Source organism: Drosophila rhopaloa, unplaced genomic scaffold, assembly GCF_018152115.1.
Source record: "Drosophila rhopaloa isolate 14029-0021.01 unplaced genomic scaffold, ASM1815211v1 contig_47, whole genome shotgun sequence".
NCBI lineage: Eukaryota > Metazoa > Arthropoda > Insecta > Diptera > Drosophilidae > Drosophila > Drosophila rhopaloa.
In genome coordinates, this window is record NW_025335142.1 from 4,249,017 (window position 1) to 4,275,175 (window position 26,159).

Here is a 26,159-nt window from a genome sequence, read left to right on the forward strand (position 1 = left end):
TTTAAGCATTAAAGTATAAGCCAAAATTTGAGCCGGATTAAGCAAATAAACTAGCTGAACATTCAAAACTCAACATTTGTTCAGTGTGGTTCTGTTTGCCAGGCTCAAGTTGAGCTCATTGGCTTTTGTCCCGCTGCCAGAGTGGGTGCTCGTTGGCCATCAAATGCGGCTGCTAAGCTTGTTGAATTTGCATTTAGTGCGGGAGGCTGCCTCGCTGACTGTGCCCCGCCCCCGCCTCCGAAACGATATAAACCCCTCTGATTTTCCACCTTGCGGCAAGTGCAGTAAAATGGTTTCAGGCCACATACACGTGGTCACATCAGAGTTTTCCAGCCACCAGCCCCCCTGCTCTGTAATCAGGTCCTTTCGACAATCTGAATCCTTCGCCGCCACCTTGCTCCCGTCCTCAACGTTTGGCGCAGATTTCACAGCCACAAAGTTTTTTAATATGCTGAACAGTTTGCCTGCATGCCTCATGAATATAAGGCCACTATATGGCCGAAATCGGTACATACAGTTGCGCTCAGCATAATGGCTAAGCATATTGTCTATTATTTAATTAGGTAACAGCAGTATTTTTTCCTAATTATACATTGCTTAAAAGTAACATTCATAAAAATATTATGGAATAATATTTTTAATAACTTATCAAACTCAAGGTAAATTTTCTGATTATGTTATAACTGATATTAGTCCAAATATAGTCGATTATGTTGTCAAATACTAAAAATATTAGTATTAGTATATTTCAAACATATATACATATAATTTAATAAAATTCTTATCGAATATTAATTAGAGAGAATTATTTGTAGCTATTTTCTATACATAAATAATATTTTAATATTTTAAATAATATTTAATTTTAAATAATATTTTAAAAAGTTATACTGTCTTTTGAAAATGTATAACTACTATGGCCAATGTTTTTGAATCGTTAACTGACACAATATCATAGATAACAAGCCAAAATAGAGATGATCCTAAAATTGCTATAATTTTAACGACGTCTGTATATTGTAGTATTTGCTTGGGTATTTGTATACTCACGTCAAGGTGCTTTTCGCGGCTCAGAAAATGCTCGGCTACGTGGACGGGCAGAATGTTTTCGAGCAGTTTACGGTTATAAGCCTGCAGGTGCTCCATATCCTCCTTTTCCTCTGCGAAATAAACGAACAAACAGCAACGGAAACCCAGAAAGAGGGCAAAAAAATAAGCGTGAAATTGAAATATCAGTTTATCAGTTTACCGAAGCGGAAAGTAAAAGCGCAAAAACAGAAAGAGCAATACTCAAAACACATTGCCATTTCCCCAAAATGGAAAAGCTGGGAAAATGCTGGAGTGTGTCTGTGTGAGCGAGTGGAAGTGCAATTGTGCACTAATACTAATGAACTGGCTTATGTGCCGAAAGTTTTCCCAATCCCTCAGTCACTTTTCCTCAGAGAGAATCATTTCAAATCACTGACAGTGTGTCAAACGGAAAAAGAGACGTCGAGGAAAATGGCCCACAACTTTCCGACTCTCGAATTTTAATCAGAATAATTTGAGGGGCTTCTGTCGGCTGTAAGAGGAGTGTTTTAAATACGTTTGTAAATGTATACTATGCGTTTTCCTGATATTCAAAGTTGACTATTTTTGAAGTTTAAACATAAATAAAGTTTCATACATTACAAAGTTTTTAACAATAGCTTACGTGGATATATTTATTTTGAAACAACTTTTAAAAGTTTTGTTACAAAACGTTGTTTAATTTGGTAAAACACATCTCATATAAAATAATTATATTCAAATTTAATTATTATAATTTTAAAGGGAAAATTACTTTAAATGTTTTATTTGGGAAAAAAGTAAAGAATTATTCTTAAATAACTGCGTAGAAAAAGCCTGATTCTGAATCCTATATAACCGCATATAAAAGGTTAGTTAGATGTTATTGAACAAGAATTTAATTTACCAATACCCAGGGTTAATTAAATGCGTCTAACCTAGTTGAAAACTATTTGTGTAACCACTTGAGCATTCCCTTTGGTCGTTTGAAGTTCGAAACTTTGACTTGTCTGCACTTGAGCCCTTTGTCTACTTAATTTCCTTTGCACACTTTCCACTCCAGCCATAATTAAACTTGTCTCACCCGTGGCCTGCAGCTTCCAAATAAAGTCCAGGCGGTAAGTGGCCTCCGTCTGGTGGCTGTGGAAAATCAGGGCCAGCATGAATGCAAAAAGGAAGATGGAATCAATTATGTAGCGCAGCAGGGCCTCCTCGTTCCTATTTCATTAGCCGGATGAAAATGGCGGTGGGAAAAGGTGCAATCGTCCCGAAATGGCGACAATGACGAAGTTATTCCGGTCCATTAAAGGGTAATGCGGCGGCGAGGAGAAGAAACGAACAAGAGAAGTTACTGCAGTGGCTGATAAATGAATCCAGCTGGATTCAGAGTTGGTAGTTGGTGCTAAATACAATTTTAATGCAGTTTGCGGCTGTCGTAAATGCAATTCAGCTGGTGCCGTCCCAGCAAAGCCAGCCCTCCCCCCTCGACACCCTTAACCCACTGAACCCAACTGAAATTGCATTACGCCATAACTCGTTTATTCGTTTTCATTCAGAGATAGCGCAGCTGCCTCGCTGAATGCGCAATGTTGGCTGTTGGATGTTGGCTGTTGGCTGTTGGATGCTATACTTACGCCAGTTCCTGGCTTATTTCCCTGCTGCGCGAGTACAAGTAGGTGGAGCAGGCCATGTAGCTGCCGGAGGCCAGCAGGAGCAGCAGGAGTTTCAGCAGGATGCGCAGCACTTGGTAGGTGGCACAGCTCATCATCGAGAGCAGCGTGAGCAGCAAGAAGGTCTGTGGGCGATGGGGAAACGAATCAAGGAATTATATATTCAAAACCCGCCCACACAGCAATTCGATGCAGAACAATTGATGTTCTCTTCTGCCAGGAGGCCAATATTTGCTAAAAACGCTGACATCTAAGCATAATCATATTTAAAATATTGATGCCTTCGCATGCCGTAAGAAGCTTAAATCTTTAGCCAAGATGATGATGATTAAATGTTGTTATTTTTATTATTATAGTTCATGTTATATTTTCTTCAAGAAAAACGTTTTTTCTTTATAGATTTTTTATCATTTATCGCACAAAAAAATGTGTAAGAAGATCACGCGGCTATGTACTTGTCAGAAGCTTAAATCTTTAGCCTAGATGATGATAATTAAATGCTGTTATTTTTATTATTATAGTTCATGTCAAATTTTTTTCAAGGAAAACGTTTTTTCATTATAAATTTTTTAATATTTATCACGCGGCTGTACGCTAGTAAATTTATTCATTTTATAAAAATTTAAACGATAAAAAATGGAAAAAGATCAACTTGAACTTACATTTTTTAAGTGGTTAAAGATATATAGATTTTTTAACAATTTATCTACTGTTATCAGGGCTATGAAATCCACAAAATTACAATTTTGTTAACTATTTAATCTATTTTCCACTACAAAAAACTGTCTTGGTATGCGAAAATAGAGAACTCACTCACATTGTAGGCCAAATAGAAGTCGCAATCGGGGTCCTTGGGGGCAAACATCTCTGCGTTGAACTCCGTGGCATTCGGACTCACATTCGCACTTAAATCCAGCCAAAAGTGTTTCCTTTGCAGCAACTCCAGCTGGCGGGCCGATTCCTGGAACTATGGAGAGAATGGCTAATTAGCTGTCCGGCCATGAAATTCGCATTAGACAAGTTTAACGATCTGCGGCAGATTTTAACGAGCCTCCAACAGGTCCTGGCCCCTGCGAGATTGGCCATTAAGCGTGGCCCAAAATGAATACGAATGCCACTTAAAGTGCCATTAAACGCGGCCCGAAACAAACGCAAAAGTGACAACGAAATGTCAAAGAACTCCGAGGCTCGAGACTTTCTGCAGACAAAAGCCATAGGACATGGCACATGGGCCGTGGGGCAGGTAACAAGTTGCCCATAAAGCCACCTCTCACTTCATCATGTGAGGCAGGCTCTGTTGCCGGGATTCGTTGCCCCTGTTCTTGGCCAATGCCGAACTTTAATGGAAAAACTTTTGTTTTGACGCGCCCCAAACGAAACAACATCGGAGAACGCAACAAGCGCGCCCCCAATTTTGTTTGGACTACAAAACGTAAATTTTACTTTTATTCCTCTTAAGAGGCTACCACCCCCGCATTCTATCCGGAATTTCTAGTCGCAAACTTTTTCTCCGAACTCACACAAATGCACAGCAAATGAAGGCTAAAAACAAGTCGAAAAAACTTGACTTGGTCTAGATGGTTGGGATGCCCTAAAATGAAGGGAAAATGGCCTCAAGGCAGCTTGGCTTTATTTTATATTTCAGCATATAAAACGCTGGAGATGGAAATCATCCCAAAAACTCCTGTCTATGGAAGCGTAATGATAGACCATTCTGTTTTATCATTTGTTGCGCATACGCAGCGTATGTCGCATCAAAGTCAACGAAACATCGTGTGTGTAGAAGCGGAAACAACTTTTTTGACATAAATTGAAAGCAAAAAATTATTTCACAAATATTTCTGCATTTGATAAAATCTACGTTAGAATAAAAATAAATTGCGTTTTTTGTTTTTATCTGGTTTTTATAAAAAGTTTCTGACCACAATATGGTGACCCAGGAAATTTTCGCCTGTTGCACGATAATGCAATAAAAAGAAAATTATATTTTAGAATTATTACATTTTTTCGAACAATTTTTTTGCAAGTATAAATGTAGCATAAATAATTCAATACATTTTTAAGCAAATAAAGTTAAATGCATGCAAAAAGAATATCCATTCTCTATAAATATTTTAATAAATTCTGGCAAACTTCAAACTTTATTTTTTGGGTTCAATGCCACTTAAAACGTCAATCGCAATTAAATTAGGCATGTGCTTGCCCTGTTTGAACTTCACTCAATTATTTATGGCATATTAAAGGGCCGGCCAATTAACACAGACAGCGATTACCCCTCCAATTAAAATATATATTTTTTAAATACTCACCATGGCCAACAAAGTGGTGAGGACAATCAGTGCGACGCTGGCGAAGGCGAAAAACTGTGATATCCTGCGATTGCTATGAATGCGCAATGAGAAGCGCTTGATGTCCGATGGCAGCTAAAAAGTTTGGCATTCCGCGGGATGAAAAATGCAGAATGTCAACGGTCTTTGTGTGCTCACCTGAAAGTTGATTTTATGACATGCCACCAAAAATACCAGCAACCCGAGCAGCAGCAGAGCCCCAGTGGACAAGGCCAAAGTCAGCAGGGAGCTGGAATGGAAGAGCGGGCTGCCAATTTAAGTGGGGAGCAACTTTTTCGGCAACACGTATACGCAGTGGTGGATGCAAAAGAGTTCAGGGGCCAGCGGGCATCGCTGCGCCTCGCTTGGACGCCCCCCAAAAACATCAGCAGGAATGGTGGTTTTCAGCTCATCCATTCGGGTGCCCATTGAAATTCCCATTCCCAATGCCCAATCTTCACCAACTCACCTCCGGAACACCACCAGCCGCATTATGCTGGTGCCGAGCAAAACCAACAGACTGCAGTAGAAGTAAACACACAACATGCGATCCGGTTCGCTGGCATACTGCAAAACAGAGTGGTAAAAGCACGGCTTAGATATACATTATGTATATTTGTTTATTTGGGTGAGGGTAACAATAGCCAGGAAATAAATATTCGGTCCCTTTTTTTACTTTAATCATGGTGGAACATAACCCAAGGAATGTAAATACCTTTTTATGTTTGCACCATAATAAACAAGATTTTTTAAAGGCTGTACTTTAAAGCACTGATAGATAAGATTAGGAAAAATCGTGAATAAAGAGCTTTTATGAATTAGCGTAGATAATAATATTTAACAATTAATTTACTAGTCTATTATAACTTTCTCGATACAAATTTGTTAATACCGGCTCTATACAATACCAAAATGAAATTAAAGTAAACCTGTCTAAGTCAATGTATTTATATGAATAATTAATTACTTTAAGTTAGTCTTTAAGGAATCAGAAAAATGTGTGATTAATTACTTTGGTAACAGCCTCTAAACTGAATGCAAAAAGAGTATTAAATCTTCTTTAATTTTAATTGTTATTTTGGAATTCTTTCTTCTTAATTTTGTAACCTTCTGTTGATTAAGTAGATTTTTTGTACCTTTCTCTCCAACACATTGTCCTTGAAGCAGAGCAGCAGGGACTGACAGTGTTCGGCCCTCAAATGATCAATGCTGCGGGCATCAATGGCGCGCATAAGATACTCGTTCACCTCGTCCTCGGGATCCTTGGCACTCTCTGAACTGTCGCCAAAGCCGAATCTTCAGTTAAATTAAATGAATAGAATTTTATAAAAATGATCTAAACAACAATATAATTTAAGCATTAAAAACATACTTGGAAGTGTGCTTTTGGGCCGTTCCATGACCCATCATGCGCAGCTCTTTGGATATATTGCCGTTAACCTGCAGTCGATTCCGGGACTTTTTGTGCTGAAAATAAGTATACATTTTATGATTCGAACATAAAATTAATTACAATAAAAAGCTAGCTCACCGGCCTGTATATATCCCCTGGCACTATTAGATACGTTTCTATCTGATGATCCTTGAGATACGAATTGCGCTCGTTTCCGTTGCCGACCTCCACTTCGTAATCGCCATCCAGACACTTTAGAGTCTCCTTGGTTATGTGAACGCGTCTGGGAATGTCGCAAAAAAAAAGAACAAAATATATAAAAGACACATCCTAATGATTATCTTCATCAGCTGAGTGGTTTTTTCTCGTGTCGTTGGTCGGAAAATGCAGTTAGCCGCAGAAAACACTCACACTACATGCCACACAAGCTGCCGCAGCAGCTCTGAACCCATTTCATAAGCCCACATTTAAGGGACTGCATTTTCCTTTTCCTTTTTTGCTAAATAGTTTTAATGCTGTTCTTGCTGCAGCCAAGAAGCGTAGAAATCCGCAACAGATGCTCCTGGCTTCATGTGGATCGGATCCTTTGGCTGCCGAGTAACTGCCTGTTGTTGATTCTATTGATAATTACACGACGCTTTGTTATGGATTGCTGTAGTCCACATTCCCTGAGGCAACTTCCTCCTGTTGCTAACGAACTTTTTACATGCCACACCAGCCCAACTCTCGGCAGAAATTGCAGCTTATCAGGCATCCAGCTAAGGCGATGGCTTTGGTTTGGGCCAACCCAATGCAGCCACCCACTGCAGCTATTTGCTTTTAATTTCACCCGGGACACGGCTAACAAACGAGCTGCCGTCGCCCGGCTGACCCAAATAAACTCAACAGTTACTTAAACTTCCACCCAAAGTCGCAGCGTGAATATTCACAAAAAACTAACACTGAAGGAAAGCGGAGAAGGAAAGTGCTCGTTACGAGTACTTCGACCCTTTGTTATCTATTATTTTGGGACATTTCAACGGCTTCCGTTAAAACCTTACTCTGAAGCAGGCCACAATACATACTTGGGAAATGAGACCCACAAAGTTGTTACATCCGTTTTTTCGATAAAAAGTATACCGATACATTTGGGCAAGTGAAGTGAATTCAAAACCCATTTAACTACTGTTTTAACCATTGGGAATTTTGAAAAAATAAATTATTCTGAAAACTGAGTCTGAACGAGTCCCACAGAATACCGAAAAATGCGTGAGGTCTAGAGATTTTCACAGATAGAATTCAATGACATTTCATGTTCTTTTCTCCATTCTTTTTGCCTGATACACCTTTGACAACCTGAACTTTTGAAGCCAGGGTATCCGAGCAGAAACAAATTGCTCAAGTGTTGAAGTGAGTGCAGCTGAATCAACAGCAACAAAATATTGTTGAGGGGGCACTTATCAGAGGAGGGCGGTGTGGGTGGTGTGGGTGGTGTGGGCGTGGGGCAAGTTGGGGGCCATAATCGATTGGGCGGGTTGTTTGAGGAGGGCCTCAAAAGGAAGGACGACAAGGACTCGTAAGTTACCAATAACTTGACGCCTTCAGCTGGCCACAAGACGCATGCAAAATGCTGTGTTGTGTGTGTATGGCAATTACAACGATTAAGCCAACAATTGGCGAAGGCACACCCTCGTGTCGAAGGACGCAGGACGAAGGACATCCGCAGAGCGGCGACACTTTTGGACTTTCAAGTGCCTTTATGGGAGGTGCTTCACACAATACCTATTCTGGCCCACCACAACAAGTTGGCTTTAATTGTCGCCACTGCTGTTATTGGCCAGAATTTCGGGGGCGGAGGACATTACGAGAAATATTCCCTCTTTCACGGCCATTATTCACAGCTGTCGCCAGAAGTGGCTCAAACTGACCGAATCGGGATTTTCAATGGATTGAATTGGATTTGCCGGCAAAATGAAATAGAATTTGGCCAAGGAGTGGTACAAAAATGAATTGAATTGAAGCGGATTTCCCAGGCGAAACCCAAGACAATGGACTCTTTTTAAGTGTCAACCGACGACAGCTAAAGACGGCAGATCGATTAATTTCAGCTGGAAGATTAGAGATTGACCATGGTACACTCACCCGGGAATCCCACCACTCTCCATGTGGTTGGCCAGCGTGACGTCGTTGGACCAAACGTCGAACTGCCACTTGACCAGGCCCAAAACGCCGCAGTGCACCCGACCTGTATGGATGCCCACTCGCATGTTCACATTCACGGCCATAACCTCGCGGACCAGGCTGAAAAATAAGAAGTAAATGGGAAACAAAGGAGCTTTATAGTGATGTACACTTAAAGTCTATAATATGGGGTTCTCTTATATCATATTATATATCATCTATGGCCATATCACAGTTACACCTTGAATGAAAAAATAAGTACCGAAATGAAAAGTAACACAAGACAACAAATAAATTATGGTTCCTTATATATTTGCTCACTACCTCAAAGCAAAAATAAATTATTAATAAGTGCAGTTTTTAAATGTTAGAAATTAAAAAAGCCTAAATACAAGAAAATACAAGTTATCAGTTTAGCTGCGTTTCTTAAAAGATTAAATAAATATTTAAGTATATAATCAGTTTAAAAAGCTTTCCGAAAAATGTATAATTTCTCAAGACTCCTGTAAAAAAATTATTAAATTAATTTCTACATATAAAGAAAGAGCACATTCAATTACTGCTATTTAAATATTTATTAAATATTTTTTGCATTGTGATTTTAGTAAAGAAGTAAAACCAAGGAAAACGTAATAATGTATCCTTTCAGGTTTTTCCCCTGTGCAGCCACAACAAAGCCGCAAAACAAGAGTTTTCCTTTGTGTTGCTGTTTGCAGATACGGATACTCACGCGATGGCGTCAATCATATCGAGTCCCATTTCGACGGCACAATGGGCGTGATCCGGACGGGGTTCTGGCAGCCCGGAGACGCAGTAGTAACAATCGCCCAGCAGCTTAATGCGTAGACAATGATGTTCCGCAGCCAATCGATCAAAGCTGCGGGTGATGTGGAAAAGTGGAAACGAAGAGATTGAAAAATGGACAGAAAAATCGCCACAAAAAAGAGTAAGTCTGAAATTCAAAAGGGGACAGCCTTCATCTCTCAACTCAGTTTATTTAAAGGAAATAAAGCTTCACTCAAAAGAAAGTATTGGTTTCGAAGGGTTAACATTTCTTAATTATTAGGCCCCCAATTAAAATTGACCTAATTTGGGGAACCCAATAGTCTTCTTTTAATTAATATTTGTTTTATTAAATTCAATTTTTCCTAAAAGGTTACACAATTAGGAGCAGCATCAATTAAAAATATTTTTGGAAGGTAAAATTTTCAATTCTTAAATTTCATTTTATCTTAATCAATGAAAATAACTTGGTACTAGTGTCTAAGCTCGTTTTCGTAAAGGTCAGCATCTTTATTTGTTTGCCCAGAGGTTAGTTTCCCTCGTTCAGATGTAGCAATTAATTCAGCCACAGGCTCTGTCTGGGTTTCAATTTCATGAATAAAATAAGGACTCAGACAGATAGACGTACACTGAGAAAAAGTGCATTATTAAAAAATATTTACGGTAAATTCAAAAGTAAAAATAGTATAGTATATATTCTAACTGTTGCCAAATTTCACACTCCGAAAAATAACTAAGGAAAAGAATATCACAACATTTGATGGAGTATTAGTAGAAAATTCCTTTATTTCAAGTGCATGAATTGTTTGCCATTAATTATGGCCACAACTTCTGGCTCTTCCAACTGTCCCATTCAGAAGGCACTACCAATAACCAACCCAATACTCACCGGGCAAAGAGCTCGTTCAGCAGACGCACCAATTCCTCGGCGGTGCACTGATCCGAGAGGCTGGTGAAACCACAAATGTCGGCAAAAAGGATACTGGAAAAGGGAAATGTAAGATGAATAAGGAACGCCTCAAACGTCACAAAATCCACACAGAAAAAAAACAATAATTTCCGTTTGCAAGAAATGTGACTTAGATTGATTGTTGGTTTTAGGACCAGATTTCGCTGGATATTTTTCTCTGTGCAGCAGCTAAAATGCATTTCAAAACTGTGGTTGCTTTTTGCTGAAACGTTAAATTGCTGAGGCTTAAATTTCCCTTCACTTTCTCCCAAAGTGTTTGTCTGCGAGCAATAACGACGTTTTGTACTATAATTTATATTTATTACACAAAGTGGATAATATATCCATGAGAGACTGAAATATCTTTCTTAAAGCCGTTCCTTCTCTGGAATTTTTAATATATTCCTTTTTCTCCTCCTCATGCCTTCTAAACTGTAGACTTCCGGATTCTGGAATATTATTTCCCCTTTTTTAAAGCTTTATTATGTGTCGGTTATTTATTCTCGTAAATCTAACAATGTTAAATCCTTTTTTCGTTGCGCTTGGCCCATACAACTTGGCCATGTGTTGACAGAGCCACGTTAGCACTGCCACCTGCCTCTTTTTGGCTGATTTTACGACTCGTAACTGAGAAGGGCTTAGTCGGCTCAGCGCGTAATTTAATACAAAATGGCTGAGGTAAAGTTTGGGAGGGTAAACATAAAGCAAAGTAACAGTGGAAGCTCGTTACGAAAGTAGAAAAAGGGGAATACTCTTCTATTAAATTTACTTTGTTAAGCTCACTTTAAATTTGAATTATTTAAAAACCTCAATACAGAAAAATATATTGCAGGGGTTTCCCGTTCTAAATCCTTAAAAATTAAAATCTTTTCATAATTAATTTTGTATTACAAAATATTTTCTTTTAAATTAATTACAAATAGGAGCTTCACAATATATGCCTTCTCGGGAGTAATTGATATGTCAGCTCAGAATTTTACGCAAATGTATATTCAGAATTTTTAAGGACCGCGCGTCTAAGGTGTTTTTATCTTTATCTTCCCAACTATATTTCGTATTTTCCGCCTTGACAACTTTAAGCAGAAATCCCAGAAACTTTTAAAAGGAAGTGAACAAAATGCGACAGACAGAGGACATTTTTGACTCAAACAGGTGCGCCTCAAAGTATGCTTTATTATGCTTGGTTGACTGCTGTGTGTGTGTGTGTGTGTGTATGTCCCATGTCTTGTATGTGTGTGATTTTATATCTGTGTGCGTGGCGTTGTACATTTGATTTAGCTCCTTTTTGGCTTTGCATACAAATTCATCGCTCGCGTTACACGCTCAGACATTCAGAGACTCGACTCTCGGGCAAACAATTTATTGACTTTGCATGCAAATAAATTCCCCACCCACCGGTCGCCACTCACCTGACGTTCTCGTGCCGCTGGATGTATATCTTATGGAACTGTGTGTCACGTGGCTGGCCCGCAATGTCGTCCTTCATCTCCATGGCCACATGACGCGGCAGCACCGACAGCAACAAGCGTTCCTGCAACAAATGGATATGCTTTAATACCCCACATCCATTACGGCAACCCGAAATGCGATTCGAAGTTAAATCTGGTTTGGGATCAGTCTGCATAAATTAACTTTACGATTGCGTACCCTATAAAAAGCAGTCCTGCATTTGGTATGTGAAATCGTTTTACAATTATGATATTTCAATTACTATATAAACAAATGTTCGCACTTGGAAATGATTAAGTAAACATTTACTTTAAGTTTTATAAAAGGAATATTGTATTTTATAGTCAGAGCGTTTCAAGTTCCTCGTAGTTGATTTACATATTTTTCACCTGCTTCTATTTTTGGTTTGATAAGGTATCCTCATATTATTATATGTAGAGAGCCTATTTCTACATTAAGTATTATTTGCTTGTTATATTCAAGATAAAAGGCCACCGAAATTCAAAGGAGGAGTAGGTGATTCCGAAAAGAGATGAATCAGTACCCCGCTGGTCCACAGTCACATTCCGTTTGATGCAAACAATTTCTGACAAATTTGCTCGCTTTTCATTTGTTTGCCTTTTGCCGCTTTTTTGGCCTTTTCATGTTGTACTCCCACATACCAATAAGACACCTGCTGATTTTTCTTTATCTGCAGAAGTTTTCACATATATGGCCATTACCATTTTTAAGTTTTTTAATAAAATGTATGTTCTGATTAGGGGAAATAGTATTATGTGTTTATATACCAAAAAACTGGATGCGGAATTTTAAAATAATTAAACCGGTTAAGTAACTATAATTTTCAAAAAATAATTTACAGGTACCTGTAAGATTTTCCACCAACTGCAAAGCACTCACCTGTTGTTGATTTTCGCGCTGAGTCCTCAGTCTGGCCTCGATGCACTGCCGCGTCTCGATGAACGCCTTCCTCTGCGCCTTTTCCTTGGGCCAGTGGGTGTAGACGCCGGTGAGGTTGGCCAGGAGCAGGGCCACCAAAGTGCAGAGCAGCTGCGGACGGAGATTGAGGCATTAATGACATTACGAGCCATAAATACAAGGAAAACAACACTTAGGCGGATGGGAAGAGTAGTAGCACCCCCCACATTCTCGATTTCATTCAATTTGGAGGCAATTTAATTTCATTTCATTTATGTCTACTCCCAGACCCTTGGACACGTGCCACTTTCAGCTGCTGTTTTTCTCCCTGATTTCCCCATTTTCCTTCCCTGAACAGGAGGCAATTAAAGCTAGATGTCCGCCCAGTCCGCTCCTTTGTTACGCAGTATTTCATGTTTATTGTTCGCTAAATCAATTTGCATTTGTGGCTCAGTGAAAGTGCCAAACCTGTTGATAGATGGCTTCATGCTTCATTTGCAATGTAAACAATAACAGTTTATTTGCTAATCAGATTAGTTTAGCCGACTTAGCTCATAAAATTAGAATAAGAAATGTATGCATTCAAATGTACTATTTAGTTGAAAAATTCCTAAAAGGTATTATTTAAAATTTGAACTGCTTAATTAAATTCTAAATATTGAATATTAAACTTTCCACTAAGTGAAATACTGGATTTTCTTAGAATATTTTTAAATTTGTTAACAGGTTCTGTTTCAAATTAGGAAACTACTCATGTCTCTGAGATAAAGCTAAAAACATTAAAGTTACATTTTCTCAGCAGTTTGATAAATTTTCGAAAGACTTTTGTATAAATAAATTAAAGGAATCAATTAAACTGGATATCATTCAAGCCTAACCACATTCAACCCACAGATATTGACCAAACGAAGACCACACGTGTATGATGTGTCGCCCACTCACCTCGTCCCACTGGATCTCCTCAGGCGCATCGTTTTCCTGCCTAGCGGTGAACCTCAAGCAGGTGTAGAGATGGACGACACTCAGGAGGATGCCTCCAATCAGAGCCTCCCGGAGGCGGAGCGGCAGCATCGTGTAGGTCATGTAGATGAGCACGATGCAGCAGGCGCTCCCGTTGAAGGACTTGCTGCCGAAGGAAATCGGACACGAGAAGAGCGATTAGGACAATGGGGCACAGATGGGCCTGTTTTCTTAGCATGATTTCAAGTTCTCGCAATTAGCGGGCCATAAAAGATTAATTATGCCGAGCCAAGCAACAGCTGCGTGCACTGGCAAAAATATGGGCCTCTGAAACCTCTATAAAAGTATATTAAAATTAAAATTCCAAATAATATCCAAATTTTTTAGATTCTGAATATTGAAATTAAAATTCGGTAGAAAATAACTACTATTAATATTTCAGTTTGTGATCTCAAATTTTAAAATGTATAATGTTAAATATATTGTATTTTTGATCAGAAAGTTGTACGTTTCAAAAATATTTAGTTTTGAAACTAAGCAAAAAAAATAAAATAATAAAAATTTTTGTAAGAAAACATTTATAATGGTGACTAGTGGATATTACTAGTTTAGATGTGTACTACTTTTCTCTGGAGAAACCTTTAAACCAACCTGGGTTGCATGGCATAGCTGACGGCCACTTCGATGGCCAGGAAGGTGCCCAAAATGACGTAGGACACAAGGACCAGGAAGATCTCGTTCATGGCCGGCTTGGCGAGTATACACAGCAGAACTGTAGGCAAAGACAAAGAGATTAGGGACCGAAGTCAGGAGTAAGCCGATGATGACCAACTCACAGGCATACACAATTCCACAGATTAGCATGACAATGAGGAAGACCAGCACGGACTCGTCCACCTGCATAAGGAGCAGGGTAAGGATGTGGCCATAGCCCAGAGGAGTGTCCAAATTATCGGTTGCAGGTCCTCCGCTTGACGATGTGTTTAACACTTCATCACGTTCCGCTTGTGAAATTTGATTGTTGCCGCGGACACGCGGCGTATACGTAATGCGTTTACTGCCCATTCGCCGCCCTTCATCGTCGTTATCGTCATCGTCACGAGAAACTGTGTACACATCATCGGGGGCAGTGTCAACAATCAGTTGAGTTTCGGCCCCCTTAACCAACTCAGTTGCCTGCAGACTCCGCTTCTCCCGCATCCTGTATCTGAAATAAAGTCCCAAATTTCATTTCACTCGCATCTCAATTGATGAAAATGTCTGTTTTGTGTTTGGCCAACTATCCGTCTTGCCGGCATTTATGGCCAGCATAAATATTTGCGGCAAAATAAATCTAAATGCAAATGGAAATGGCAGGGAAAATGAATTCGAGTCAGTTATTGATTACTAGCACGAGCTATTGATTAAAGCATTGTCTTTGGTGAATCTGAAAGAGAATGTTCTTTTCCACATTTTGTTTAATTTTTATTTATTTCACTATCCAATTTGCTGACAAATATTTGTGTAAAAATAAATTGCAAAAGGTGGTCAGAGAGAAAACACAAAATACCAATTTGTGTTATTTTTCTGCCAGCTCACTGACCACCAAAATTCACTTCTATATTTCTTGTAGCTATTTGTGTTCATCTCGGCTTTTTTATTTGAATTTAATTATATAATAACCTCAAGAAAAATTTCTTTGAATTTAAACATGTTCCTTTCTCTTATATTTTAAAAGTATTGGTTAATTTCTTAGCGTAAAGTTTATTTTAAGTTAAGATTGAAGTAAATGTATTTTTCAGCAGTGATTTCAAAATTTATATCTAAAATTTGAGGCTTTAATTACGTATCCTTTGATTACTCTTTCTGATAATATTATTCGAAGCATCAAAGAAACATTTTCCTATTCGTTTAACAATTTAAATAAATCATCATTAAATGTGTCTATAAACCAATTTGAAGTCACTATTTCGCACATGATTTAAGCCTTGTCATTGATTCCCTCCGATCAAATGTGGTCTTTGCCTTTGCTTTTGCTAAAATTACTTTTCTTAAGCTTAACTTGTTTCAGCCCCTGCAGCATGCTTTAAATTCAATTTGAGCCTACTTTGGACATACTTTTATGGGCTCAGCTCTTTTGGGCAGCCTAAAGTTGTTTGATTGAATTTCAGGGGAGCTCTCAGAGTAAAACCTCAAATGCGAGCTGTGCAAAATACGAATCGACTTTCGGGAAAAACGCATTGTCGGTTGGGGGACCTGTCAAAACTGCCCTCTTCATACACATCTATATTACACCAAACCACTTTCAGAAACAGTGACGATTTGTTTGCTATTTTATAGCCAACTCCAAATGACTTATTGAATTGTTTTTGTTCTGTTTAATAAAGCAAGCGCTTTTCACATAATACGGCTTGTAAATATGTTATAATAAAATATACTTCTGAATATGTTTAACCAAAAAATAAATCTTAGTCTTAGATGATATAATTTAATTTTGTAACTAAATATAAAAGGCCAATTGAAAATGTTCAAGAGCCAATAGTGGTGTCATTGTAATAAAGTTCAAATAAATGTTTTCATATATTTTTTCATGGATAAATTAAAATAAAAATAATTAAAATGTATTCCCATAATTATTCTTTTTTAAAATTAACTTAAACCACAATTTAAGCTTCTTAAGATTTCTATTCTTTTTCTTACTTTCTTAATGGGGTTTTATTTCTTTAGCTACTTTTCTACGTTAATAGTTGGCATCCATGCTCACCTGGTGCGATGTTGTTGGTGTGACTTGTGCTTGTAGCGGTGCTTGTGGAGCCGTCGATAATGTTTGCGCTTCTGCCTGCGCCACTGCCTCCTTGTTTGCCCATTATCGTCCGCTTGAAAATCGGCGAGGCCGCGGTTAGAGGCGTATTTCAAATCAGAGCCACCCTCCTCTTTGACCGCCCAACTGCCATTGGAATCGAGGGTCAGGCCCGCAACGAAGCTCCCGCTTTGGGCCATTTGACCCCGTAATGCCGTTGGATTCATTGTGGTGGTCGTCAAGTTGCCCCCTGTCGCATTTGCCTCCAGTCCTATTTCGCTGATTTCCAACAGCAGCGAGGTGCTGCGTTGCAACTGTAGCGTGGTAAAGACCAAATGTGTGCAGGACAGGGCCAAAATCAGGACTAATAGCAGCGCCAGAATGTGCGTCGTATTGCTCTGGTTCATACGCAGAAAATAGCGCTGATAAAGCATTTCAACCTGATTGGAAATGGCAAAGAAAACACACTCAGGGAATTAATTATTTTTAGTGTTTAGATAATATATTTTGTATAGCTATTATAAAATTTTAATTTAAACGTTTTTGGAGAGTATAAGGTAATTTTTGTTTAAAATAAAAAAATTATGTATAACGGCATCAAATTGGTTAATAAAATGTTAAAAATCTTTAGCATTTTTAAAATTTAAATGCCGTGTTAGACAATGTGAGTACAATTGTTAAAAAACAATTGTTAATCAGTATTACAAGTATAAATCCTTCTAAATATCAGGACTTAGACAATACATTTTTATTAAGACCAAAAAATTAAAATGAGAAATAACATAATTTGAGCTTTATCATTTTTAAAGCTATTAAGTATTTTTTGAAAACCATTTTGCCAAGTGCTGGGAAAAAAAGTTTATCAAACCAAGAAGCAAAGCAGGCGAAAAAGTTTCAAAGAACGATGGTGGTTGAGGAGGAATTGAAACTTGTTGGGCAAAGGATTTCACGCTTAGCTCGGAACGTAAGTAGCTTACCTGGAGATTCTTGAACTGGTGCGTGGAGCAGAGGCGCAGGATGATGCGGTTCAAACGGAACCAGAAGGAAATGCTGGGGCTCACAGGACCATTGCCAGGACCGGATCCTCCACCGCCCGGATTTGGAATGTTGGCCTCCACATTGCCGGCATCCCCTGAAATCAGATTCATTCAATTGCGGCAAAGTTCTCCATCCAAGGCCCATGAATATGCCCCTGCACAAAATCCAAATTAATTAATACCCCAGCCAGAAAGTTATCCCAGCCTAAGCTGTAACTGAAATTCATCTGCAATTAGCCCGTAAAACAATTGCCAATTGCAAGGCGAATTTGCAAGTACAATTACAGCTGTTGCAGTTTCACATTTGAGCAACCATACAAAACGCTTTGAAAGAGATTAAAATTATGGAAATTGTAGTTACAAATCCAAAACAGCATGAAATTGGAAAGTTTTGGTAGTCGCAGGAGAATTTTGATTGTAAATAGTCAATAACATGTGTGAATGGGCAGGTAAATGCAATTTGGTTGTTCAATGAAATAGTTCTGTGCGTAAAATCTCGCATAAGCTATCGTTGACTTTGTATATTAACTGACTTTTTATATCAGGTGCTGTGCATTTATGTTAATCATCAAATTTGTCAGTCCAATTAATTCAAATAAACAAAAACATGAAAATGATTTATTCATAAGCGTTTAGCAATCCTTCGTTTGCAAAATGCCTAATTAAAGGGATAAATATGTTAAGCCTGCTTAAGCCTTTAACTTTAAAACTATTACAATTAACTTTGAATATAACAATTTAAGTGTGAAATTGTATTCAAAATGTACGTTATTAATTATTGTGACCCGTAAACTACATAAATATTGTTTCTTAACTTGATGATCGCATTCTATGTATCTTTTTGGGAGCCAAAACCTAACGAAGTTTGTCAAGACACCCCTCCACCTACATAAACATATTTCTTGAGCCATTGTGACATCGAGTACAATTCATTCGCTTAACGTGTTATACACATTTTCGATTTACCAGCCATTGTGTGTGGAACATCATCGTCAATGCTCCTGACATTTCTCTTCCTGAGAATGGAAACCTTGATTTCAAATGCAGCACACAAAGCCATAAAATATTTTATTGTAAAATGGAGAACGTCAGCCAAATCGGCATATTAAAATCATTCAACTGTCCCGTGCTCTGACCACAATGCAAAAAAACAACAACCACAAAAACCGGGAGACTGGAGGAGTGGAATGGATTTCGGAGTATGTTTTTATATGCATCAATAAATAAATGCCAAACGTGATTATGTAAATTGCCATAGAAATCTACGCAGCTTGCTCTATACAGATGTCTATCGAAGCCAAGGAAAACCAAAGACTGGCTCGGTTCTTTCACGGAAATCGCAAACTAAAATAAATCTGGGTGGGGGGTGATGGAAGCTGGGGCGATGATATGGGGGTGGGGCATCCAAGGCAACCTTGAAGGGGGAAAAGGCGGGCGATATGTGAGTGAAATGCCAATGACGAGGAAACGTGAGACGAGAAAAAAGGGACGAGACTGCGAAATAGCCTCGTCAAATTCAATATGACAATGACAATCAACTTGTGACATTTTGAGCGGTGTGGTGAGGGTGAAATGTGGGCCTTTCTCTCACAAAGGAAGACGTGTGTGCATGTTGGTATGTTTATTGACCCTCAGTAGCCCCGTTAGGAGAGGTAAGCGCTTTCCTATTACCCAAGATTTTTCCCACATTTTTCCATTTTTCTTACCTGGCTGCAACAGCTGTGTCTCGTCACGTTGGTAGATCATGGGACTATGGCAGGTGGAACTGGAGTTGGTGGAGTCCATGGATTCGTCTATGTTGCATCGCGTAATCCCAGCCTTTTGGGGTTAAATGAGCGAAATAATTATATTATTAGCGCTGCAAGGTATAAAATCTCATTTAAATACTTCATTAATTTTATTATACCTAAAACAATACTTTCTTGTTGGTTTTTATTGCTGATATTTAAAACATTTTACTGATGTGTATAATTAAACCAATAAAAACGTCATTTCTAAATTAATTATGTAAATGAGGAAAATGTCAATTAAGTGACTCCGCAAATACTTAATTATTTCCTGCTTTTATTCATAGCATTTATTTTTATCACCTGTTTAATTATAAAATTAATAAATATGCTTGTACTTTTTTATTCACATAAAATATTCATTTGGCTCTTGTAAGTATGCAATGATTTTTTGTTTGGTCTGCAAACAATTGAACTAAACGTTTTCCCCACTCATGCACACTCGCCCTCACACCAGCACAACCGCACACACACAGTGGCAAGTGTGTTTGGATCCCCGCGGCGTTTTTAAGCAAATTGCCGCCCATTTGAATGTCAGAAATGTTTTTTTCTCGCTTCTCCCACTTTTTTTGCCTTTTCAATTTGCTAAACTTTGTCAATTGACTCTTAACAACGAACGCAAATAGAAATGCTCTCACACACACGTGTGCAGTTGTTAAGTGGCCCCCTGTGCATGTCGGCTTAGCCAAGCGTGTGTGCGTGTTTGCCTGCATGTGTGAGAGTGACTTCGTTTTCCAGGACATGGCTTGTTAGTTTTATTAAAACATGTTTATATAAAGTAACGTATCATAAAAACTATTGAGAGCAAGTAGATATAATAACGAGAAAGCTTAAAAACTCGTTTAATAGTAACAGCAACATTCATTACGCTTTTCAATAAGGTAAACATATAATAGTAACCATAACATTATAACACCTAATATAAAATGAACTATTTTATTCAGCTCAAAAAAAACACATCCTCCCTAATTCAAATTTGAACTCTTAAATATTTAGTTGTAAACAAATTTCTAAATAGGAAATTTCTAACCAATAGAAAAACAAATAAAAATAGTGTATTCTTAGTTTCTTATTGATTATTTTGGTAAGTAATACGTATTTACTTATAAACTTATACTTTTAACAGTTAAAAGCTTACTTATAAGGTCATTAGGATTTTTAATTAAAAGAAACATAATCGAAATGCTAACATAATCTTGAATAAGATAAGTTACTAAAGTCTATAATTATAATATGTGTAATTTATACTATTTATATTATCCATCACTCAAAATCCAATGAAGCGGAAATTAATTCAAACAGAATTAAGAAAAAAATGTGTTGAGAATACTTGGAATTATTTCATCTGGCCACAGGACTTTTCCCTCAAGGCCAATTTCGGCATCGATTACGATAAAACAATAAATTTAATTAAAGCAAAAATATCTGACATGCAGCCGGTTTGTTTGTGCCAGATTGTTTGACTTTATATAAATTTCCCAGGGCGAAGTGAAATGTTTCGTCCCTTCTCATTTCGCATTAGCAACTTCAGTCATCAATGAAATTGTATTTAAATTTAGCTGGGACCGGCTTATTTGCGGCACAAATAAATTAAATATTTAAGTCCCAGAGCAGGTGGAGTTGAGATGGGTAGGTGGGTAGCCAAAGCCTGCCATCGACGTTCCATCCATTAGACGGGCAAATTAATTGATGCCAGAATCCCCGCGTACTCACCGCAATCAAACTGCTGCTAACCATGGCCTTGCCTCCCTTGGCACTCGTATTGAAATGTTCGATCACCTCCCAGTTGGACTTCTTGGGCGTGGACGGCTGGGTCTGGGTCTGCGGTGAGCCCGCTCCGGAGTTGGCTCCCCCGCCCTTTCCATCCTGGCCGGGCACATGCAGCTCCATGGAGGACTGCTGGCTGCCCACGCCCCCGCTCCCCGCCTGCCGCAGGGAGGCAGAGCGGCTGAAGAACTTTCTGTGCTTGCTCTCCTGTAAAAAGACGTAATGGAAGTGTGAGAACACTGATGAAAAGAGCAACTAAAATTGAGAATAACATTTAAAATCAATAATTCATTTGAATTCTTAAGTCCGAATGTGCCATCTTATTTTCAAAATTAATTAAAATACTTAGCTCAAAAATTATTATTATTCATTTTCAATGAAATTTCGAGAAAACGAACATTTAGAGCAAAAAATCAAAAAAAAAATGAAAAGCTTTTATTATATAGTTATCAGAAACTTATCATAAACATCGGCTTGGGTTTGGTGAAAATTCGAAAAGATGGAACAAAAACAATATGAGGCTTTTATCTTTTTCCATTTTAAAATAAATCAAAAAGACTTGATTTAACAAATTTTTAACTGTACAAAAGATTAATATCATATATGCGAAAATCTGAAAACTCTTAAAATATATCTGAGTTAGGTTACTATATTTAAAATATATTACTATATTATGTGTTAAAGTACTTCAAATCTCAAAACTTTTATTAAGAGTGTACGGACTAAGGTCTTTCCCATTTCCCCAATGTGCCATTGCGCAATGATTTTGTGTTTATGGATGTTGGGGTCAATTAGCTCACCTCCTTGCTGCTGGCCAGGCTTGAGGTTCCAGTAGTGCCAGGGCCTCCTCCGGATCCTCCTCCGCTGCCGCCCACTCCGTGGCGCATTCCCCGGAGGGAAAGGCGTTTGGACCACTCCCGCTTCTGGCTCTCCGATGACAGTGAGCGAAAGATGTGGGTGGCACCACCGCCCACTCCACCTGGGCCACCTGCCCCCGCTCCCACTCCCGCTCCCGCCGCTCCACTCATTTGGCTCCCGCGAATCCCTGGCGCTGAAACGAAGACTTGGGGAAATGAAATTGATTTTCATTTTACATGCTAAAAGAGGCACAAAGAACGAGTGGCAGTGCGCTAATTTCTAAACAAATTGCCAATTTTTGCGCTCGACAGCGACACAAAATGGCATTAAAACAATAAATTCGATTTTGCACAAGCAAAGGCAGAAGGAAACCCCAAAACAAAGCAACTCAAACAGAAACTGCCGCCCCCGCAAAAAAGCATCGCAAACTGACGCCGCCAATAAATATATCGTATCTACTTTTCGGATTCCCCCAGCGCCCACTTCTACATGTACATACATATATATACAAGCGTTTTTAAGGTTTTTTTGGTTTTTTGTTTTTGGGTGCCGGCCCACTTAAGTCTCACGAAATGCTCGCCAGACACGCAAGGCCCTATCAAAACAGAAAGAGATGGGTAGGGCCAGAACGAGTACAACTTCAGATTGTTTGTTAAATTTTCGAATGAAACAAAAAGTCGGAAAAAGAAAATGCAAAGAAATTTATCAGCGATCAAGCGAAGTTTTAATACCCTTTTAAAGTACAGCAGATTATCTAAGATATACTGCAGATGAGCTGGGAGACTGAAATCTAAGATTGTCTTATATTTATGGCATGCTGAAATCATTGTTTGCAATATGCAGACAAATGGGACTGAGGTTCAGCAGGTCCTAAAAATATACACAATAAGGAATATAGCTTGTTAAACTTCCAATAAATAAATTTAAACAACATATTAATTTGGTTTCTTTAACATTTAAATTACCCTTTTTTTTATTTTAAAGTTTAGGCGCTTGAACTCAAATAAAAGGGGATAATATACTAAATGACATAGCACATATATAAAACCAAGAAGATAACAATGTAGAGGATTGTAAAATGGAACCTATTATTCAAATTTAAAAACAACACAATTTATAACAACAAAATAATATTTTCTTATTTTTAAAACTCAAAAAAATATTTTATATAAATAAATAAAAACTCGGAGATCGTTAATATTACAATTTTAAAGCTTAAACTTTACATTTCCTTTATTTTAATTATAAAAATAGAGCCTAACCTCCCAATATAGTCAAACTGCACGGTTTCATTAGCATTCCAAACAAAACTGTGCCACAGACAACAAGAAAACAAAAGCAGGGTGAGAAACGGCTAGGGAGAATCGGAAATAAAAGAAAAGTAAGCTGTTTGAGGGAAAACTTCCATTGTGGAAAGTCTTAAAGTTAGGCACAGGTCGTTCGCCGTTCGCTGTTCGCCGGCTTCTTGGCTCTTCATCGTCTCGTCTTCATCGTCGACGTCTTTTGCCTTTTGTCGGCTTTTGTTTTTAGCCAGAGGCGGCGTTGAAAACTTTGCCAATACAGGGCAGAGAGGGCGTGGCAGGCGGCCAAAGGGGCGGCGGAGCGGAAAGGGAAAAGGCCGAACACAAGTGCCTGGCCAACGGCATAAATATGTCAAAAACACAACGCTCCGCGTGCTATAAACAAATTGTTTTGCTGTTACCAAAAAATATAAAAAAAATTTCAACAACGAACAATTTAACAAAAAATTCAATGGAAAAACGAATGTTAAAGAAGGATTGCAAAGAGTTCAAGCAGAAGTATTGTACGAACCTATCAAGTAACACAACAAACAATTCGCCCAAATTCACTTAAGAAATTCCTTGGAAATTCTCAGAAATCAGTTTGTCAGTAAGAGTTTTTCGTTTTTCATTTAGTTAAACATTTTCGCCACCCACCGAGAAGTAAAATTATGCGGAGGAAAAAACCCGAAGCTCATAACAAAAACAATAAGTCATATATCTTAATTCTGCTTATAATACATATTTGTATATTTCAAGTAGTATTAACAGAATAAGGTCAAAGGTTGCGCAATTTAACACTTAATTAACTTTTCCTGGAGTTTTTGGAATGCTCTTACGGAACTATCAAATAAATTGAGTAATCAATAAATCGAAAGTACTGAAACCAACTTTAGATTTTCCTTATGAAATACGCTGAATGAAAACTCTGCTAAGCTAATTAAGAAAAGTTTCCTAAATATTAAAACTAAAGTGACAGCTTTATATACACCAAAAGTGGCCAAAGTTTTCTTCCGCATCGAAACTAAAAAAAATCACAAGTTTTCCCAACTTTCCACTCATATGCAAAATAGGCAAAGGAAAACATAACTTCAAGGGAGGAAAAGCAGTGGGGAAATCTCCAGAGACGTTGCCCTAGAAATTGAAAAGACTCCTTAACGAAAGCTCATAAATGTCGTCATCATCTGTCATTCGACACTTATGGCTGCCTTCAGAAATCATTCATTCAGTGGCTTAAGTCTAAGCTATTTTGCATTTTCCTACGCCTACCTCTCGGACTTTTCCAAATCGAAGGAGACTGTGAATGGCCTGCTGACAGATAGCAGGATACAAACGGATTTAATTGGCTTGAACTGTTTGGCTCTTTGGGGATAATAGGCAACAGCTGAGTACGTAATCAATCAAAAGTTATAATTTTGGAATGCTAAATCAAATGATTAATCACAGGCTGACCCAGAAGAGAAATTGTTTATCATTATGCACAGTTTGCAAATCATTAGCAATCAGTGTAGAAATGAAGTATCTTTGCTAATATTATTACTTATTCCCATGGTGTTATTCAAATTGTATTGCTTTATTTAAATCTGTAAATAATTAAAGCACAGTTTAAGACTTAAACTTAAAAAATATTATTACACAACGACTGTTATTTTCCTAACTTTTGGTAAAGGGCATTTCAACGCAATTGATAGTCAAAAATTTCCGCAGAAATACTGCCATAAATTTGTTCCTTTGCAACCATCAATACACCCTTATCCATATTAACTTCATACGCTTATCCATTGTTTGCATTTCTAATATAACAATACCTCTGAAAACTCCCACTAAATCAATGTCATCGCTCCGCTGTCCCCACTCCCAGAATATTTACACACCTCACCAGGTAAATGGCGAGCAAACAGTTTCGGCATGCAGGAAATAATGGTATATCGCCTCGGTTATTTTCGATTCGATTCGATTCTATCGATGCCGCAGTCCAATAGCAATTCATTATGTTAATGGCGCTAATGGTCTGGCAAATATTGTGCAGGCAACAAAAACACCATCGCAGGCAAAACAAGAAAGCCCAGCAACAACAGCAGGGTAAACTTTTCTGTTAGCTTCAAGCCAAACAAAAATTAATAAAAACAAAACCAATTTGATAAGCGAAGCAAATTAATGAGGGCAGCACTTTTTCTCGCCCACACCCTCGCAAAAAACGCGACATGTGTAAATGGAAAACAAGGAGGGATACTCAATTGTTGGATAATTGTCCAGACTATGGAGTACCTGGTATTTGAAATTTTTATTTAATTTGTGTAATGATATAAAGTATTAATACAAAGAGCTTTAAACTTCCATTTATTTTGATTTATTTTAAGGTTATAGTAACTTTCTGTTTAATTTGTTGTATTATATATATATATTTTTATATTTTTCAGGTATGAACATTCTTGTAGTGACTTAAATTTGCATTATTTGGATAATTTTAAATTAGTTGTATGGCTTATCAAACTTGTGGCATTTATTAAACAAAATAGGAAATTTGTTGCGATCGCGAAGTAAAGATTAAATGTGCAATATACCCCGAAAAAATGAGAAAAATGCAGCACCAAATGAGACCGAAAGAGTTTGTGTGGGAGCTTTGGCTGCTCTCTCTTTCACGCCTCCTCATGCATATTCATTCATTAACCGGGCATCAGAACAGCTGGAGGCATTTGCCAATACCCACTGTCCCACCCCTTGCCAACACACCCCCTGTATCAGCACCTCCACCACCCCCTCCAATTAACCACAAATTTTCCGGCCTCTAGGTAAGTTCTCTCTAAATATAGTAAGTGAAGCCAGCATTCACACACGTGCGACCAACACTTACCCACTCATAAACACACGCCACAAATGCACTCAAAAAAATCCCTAATCACTAAATTCAAAGTTCTTGTTTAAGTAATTGTTTAAGTACAAATTGTTGAATATGGTCTTTATTTTTTGCTAGTTTAACTTGAAAAACTCATGT

General features: G+C 38.1%; 1 protein-coding gene across 2 annotated transcripts in view; it reads right to left on the bottom strand.

Moving 5' to 3' along the window:
- Positions 1-26,159, bottom strand: part of LOC108045807 (adenylate cyclase type 5) — a 41,750-nt gene that overhangs the window by 5,431 nt on the left and 10,160 nt on the right. For both annotated transcript variants that reach the window (XM_017125238.2, XM_017125237.2), the window contains exons 3-25: positions 21,827-22,077; positions 20,973-21,233; positions 19,179-19,290; positions 17,413-17,567; positions 16,400-16,875; positions 14,493-14,863; positions 14,308-14,428; positions 13,639-13,822; positions 12,679-12,828; positions 11,739-11,860; positions 10,270-10,362; positions 9,328-9,474; positions 8,559-8,717; positions 6,576-6,720; positions 6,417-6,511; positions 6,181-6,340; positions 5,514-5,611; positions 5,204-5,294; positions 5,027-5,140; positions 3,535-3,684; positions 2,682-2,842; positions 2,132-2,265; positions 1,051-1,160 (exon numbers count right to left, since the gene is read on the bottom strand). In XM_017125238.2, the coding sequence (XP_016980727.2) occupies positions 1,051-1,160; positions 2,132-2,265; positions 2,682-2,842; positions 3,535-3,684; positions 5,027-5,140; positions 5,204-5,294; positions 5,514-5,611; positions 6,181-6,340; positions 6,417-6,511; positions 6,576-6,720; positions 8,559-8,717; positions 9,328-9,474; positions 10,270-10,362; positions 11,739-11,860; positions 12,679-12,828; positions 13,639-13,822; positions 14,308-14,428; positions 14,493-14,863; positions 16,400-16,875; positions 17,413-17,567; positions 19,179-19,290; positions 20,973-21,233; positions 21,827-22,054 (3,837 nt within the window). In that variant the 5' untranslated portion in view covers positions 22,055-22,077. The remainder of the gene's footprint in view (positions 1-1,050; positions 1,161-2,131; positions 2,266-2,681; positions 2,843-3,534; positions 3,685-5,026; positions 5,141-5,203; positions 5,295-5,513; positions 5,612-6,180; positions 6,341-6,416; positions 6,512-6,575; positions 6,721-8,558; positions 8,718-9,327; positions 9,475-10,269; positions 10,363-11,738; positions 11,861-12,678; positions 12,829-13,638; positions 13,823-14,307; positions 14,429-14,492; positions 14,864-16,399; positions 16,876-17,412; positions 17,568-19,178; positions 19,291-20,972; positions 21,234-21,826; positions 22,078-26,159) is intronic.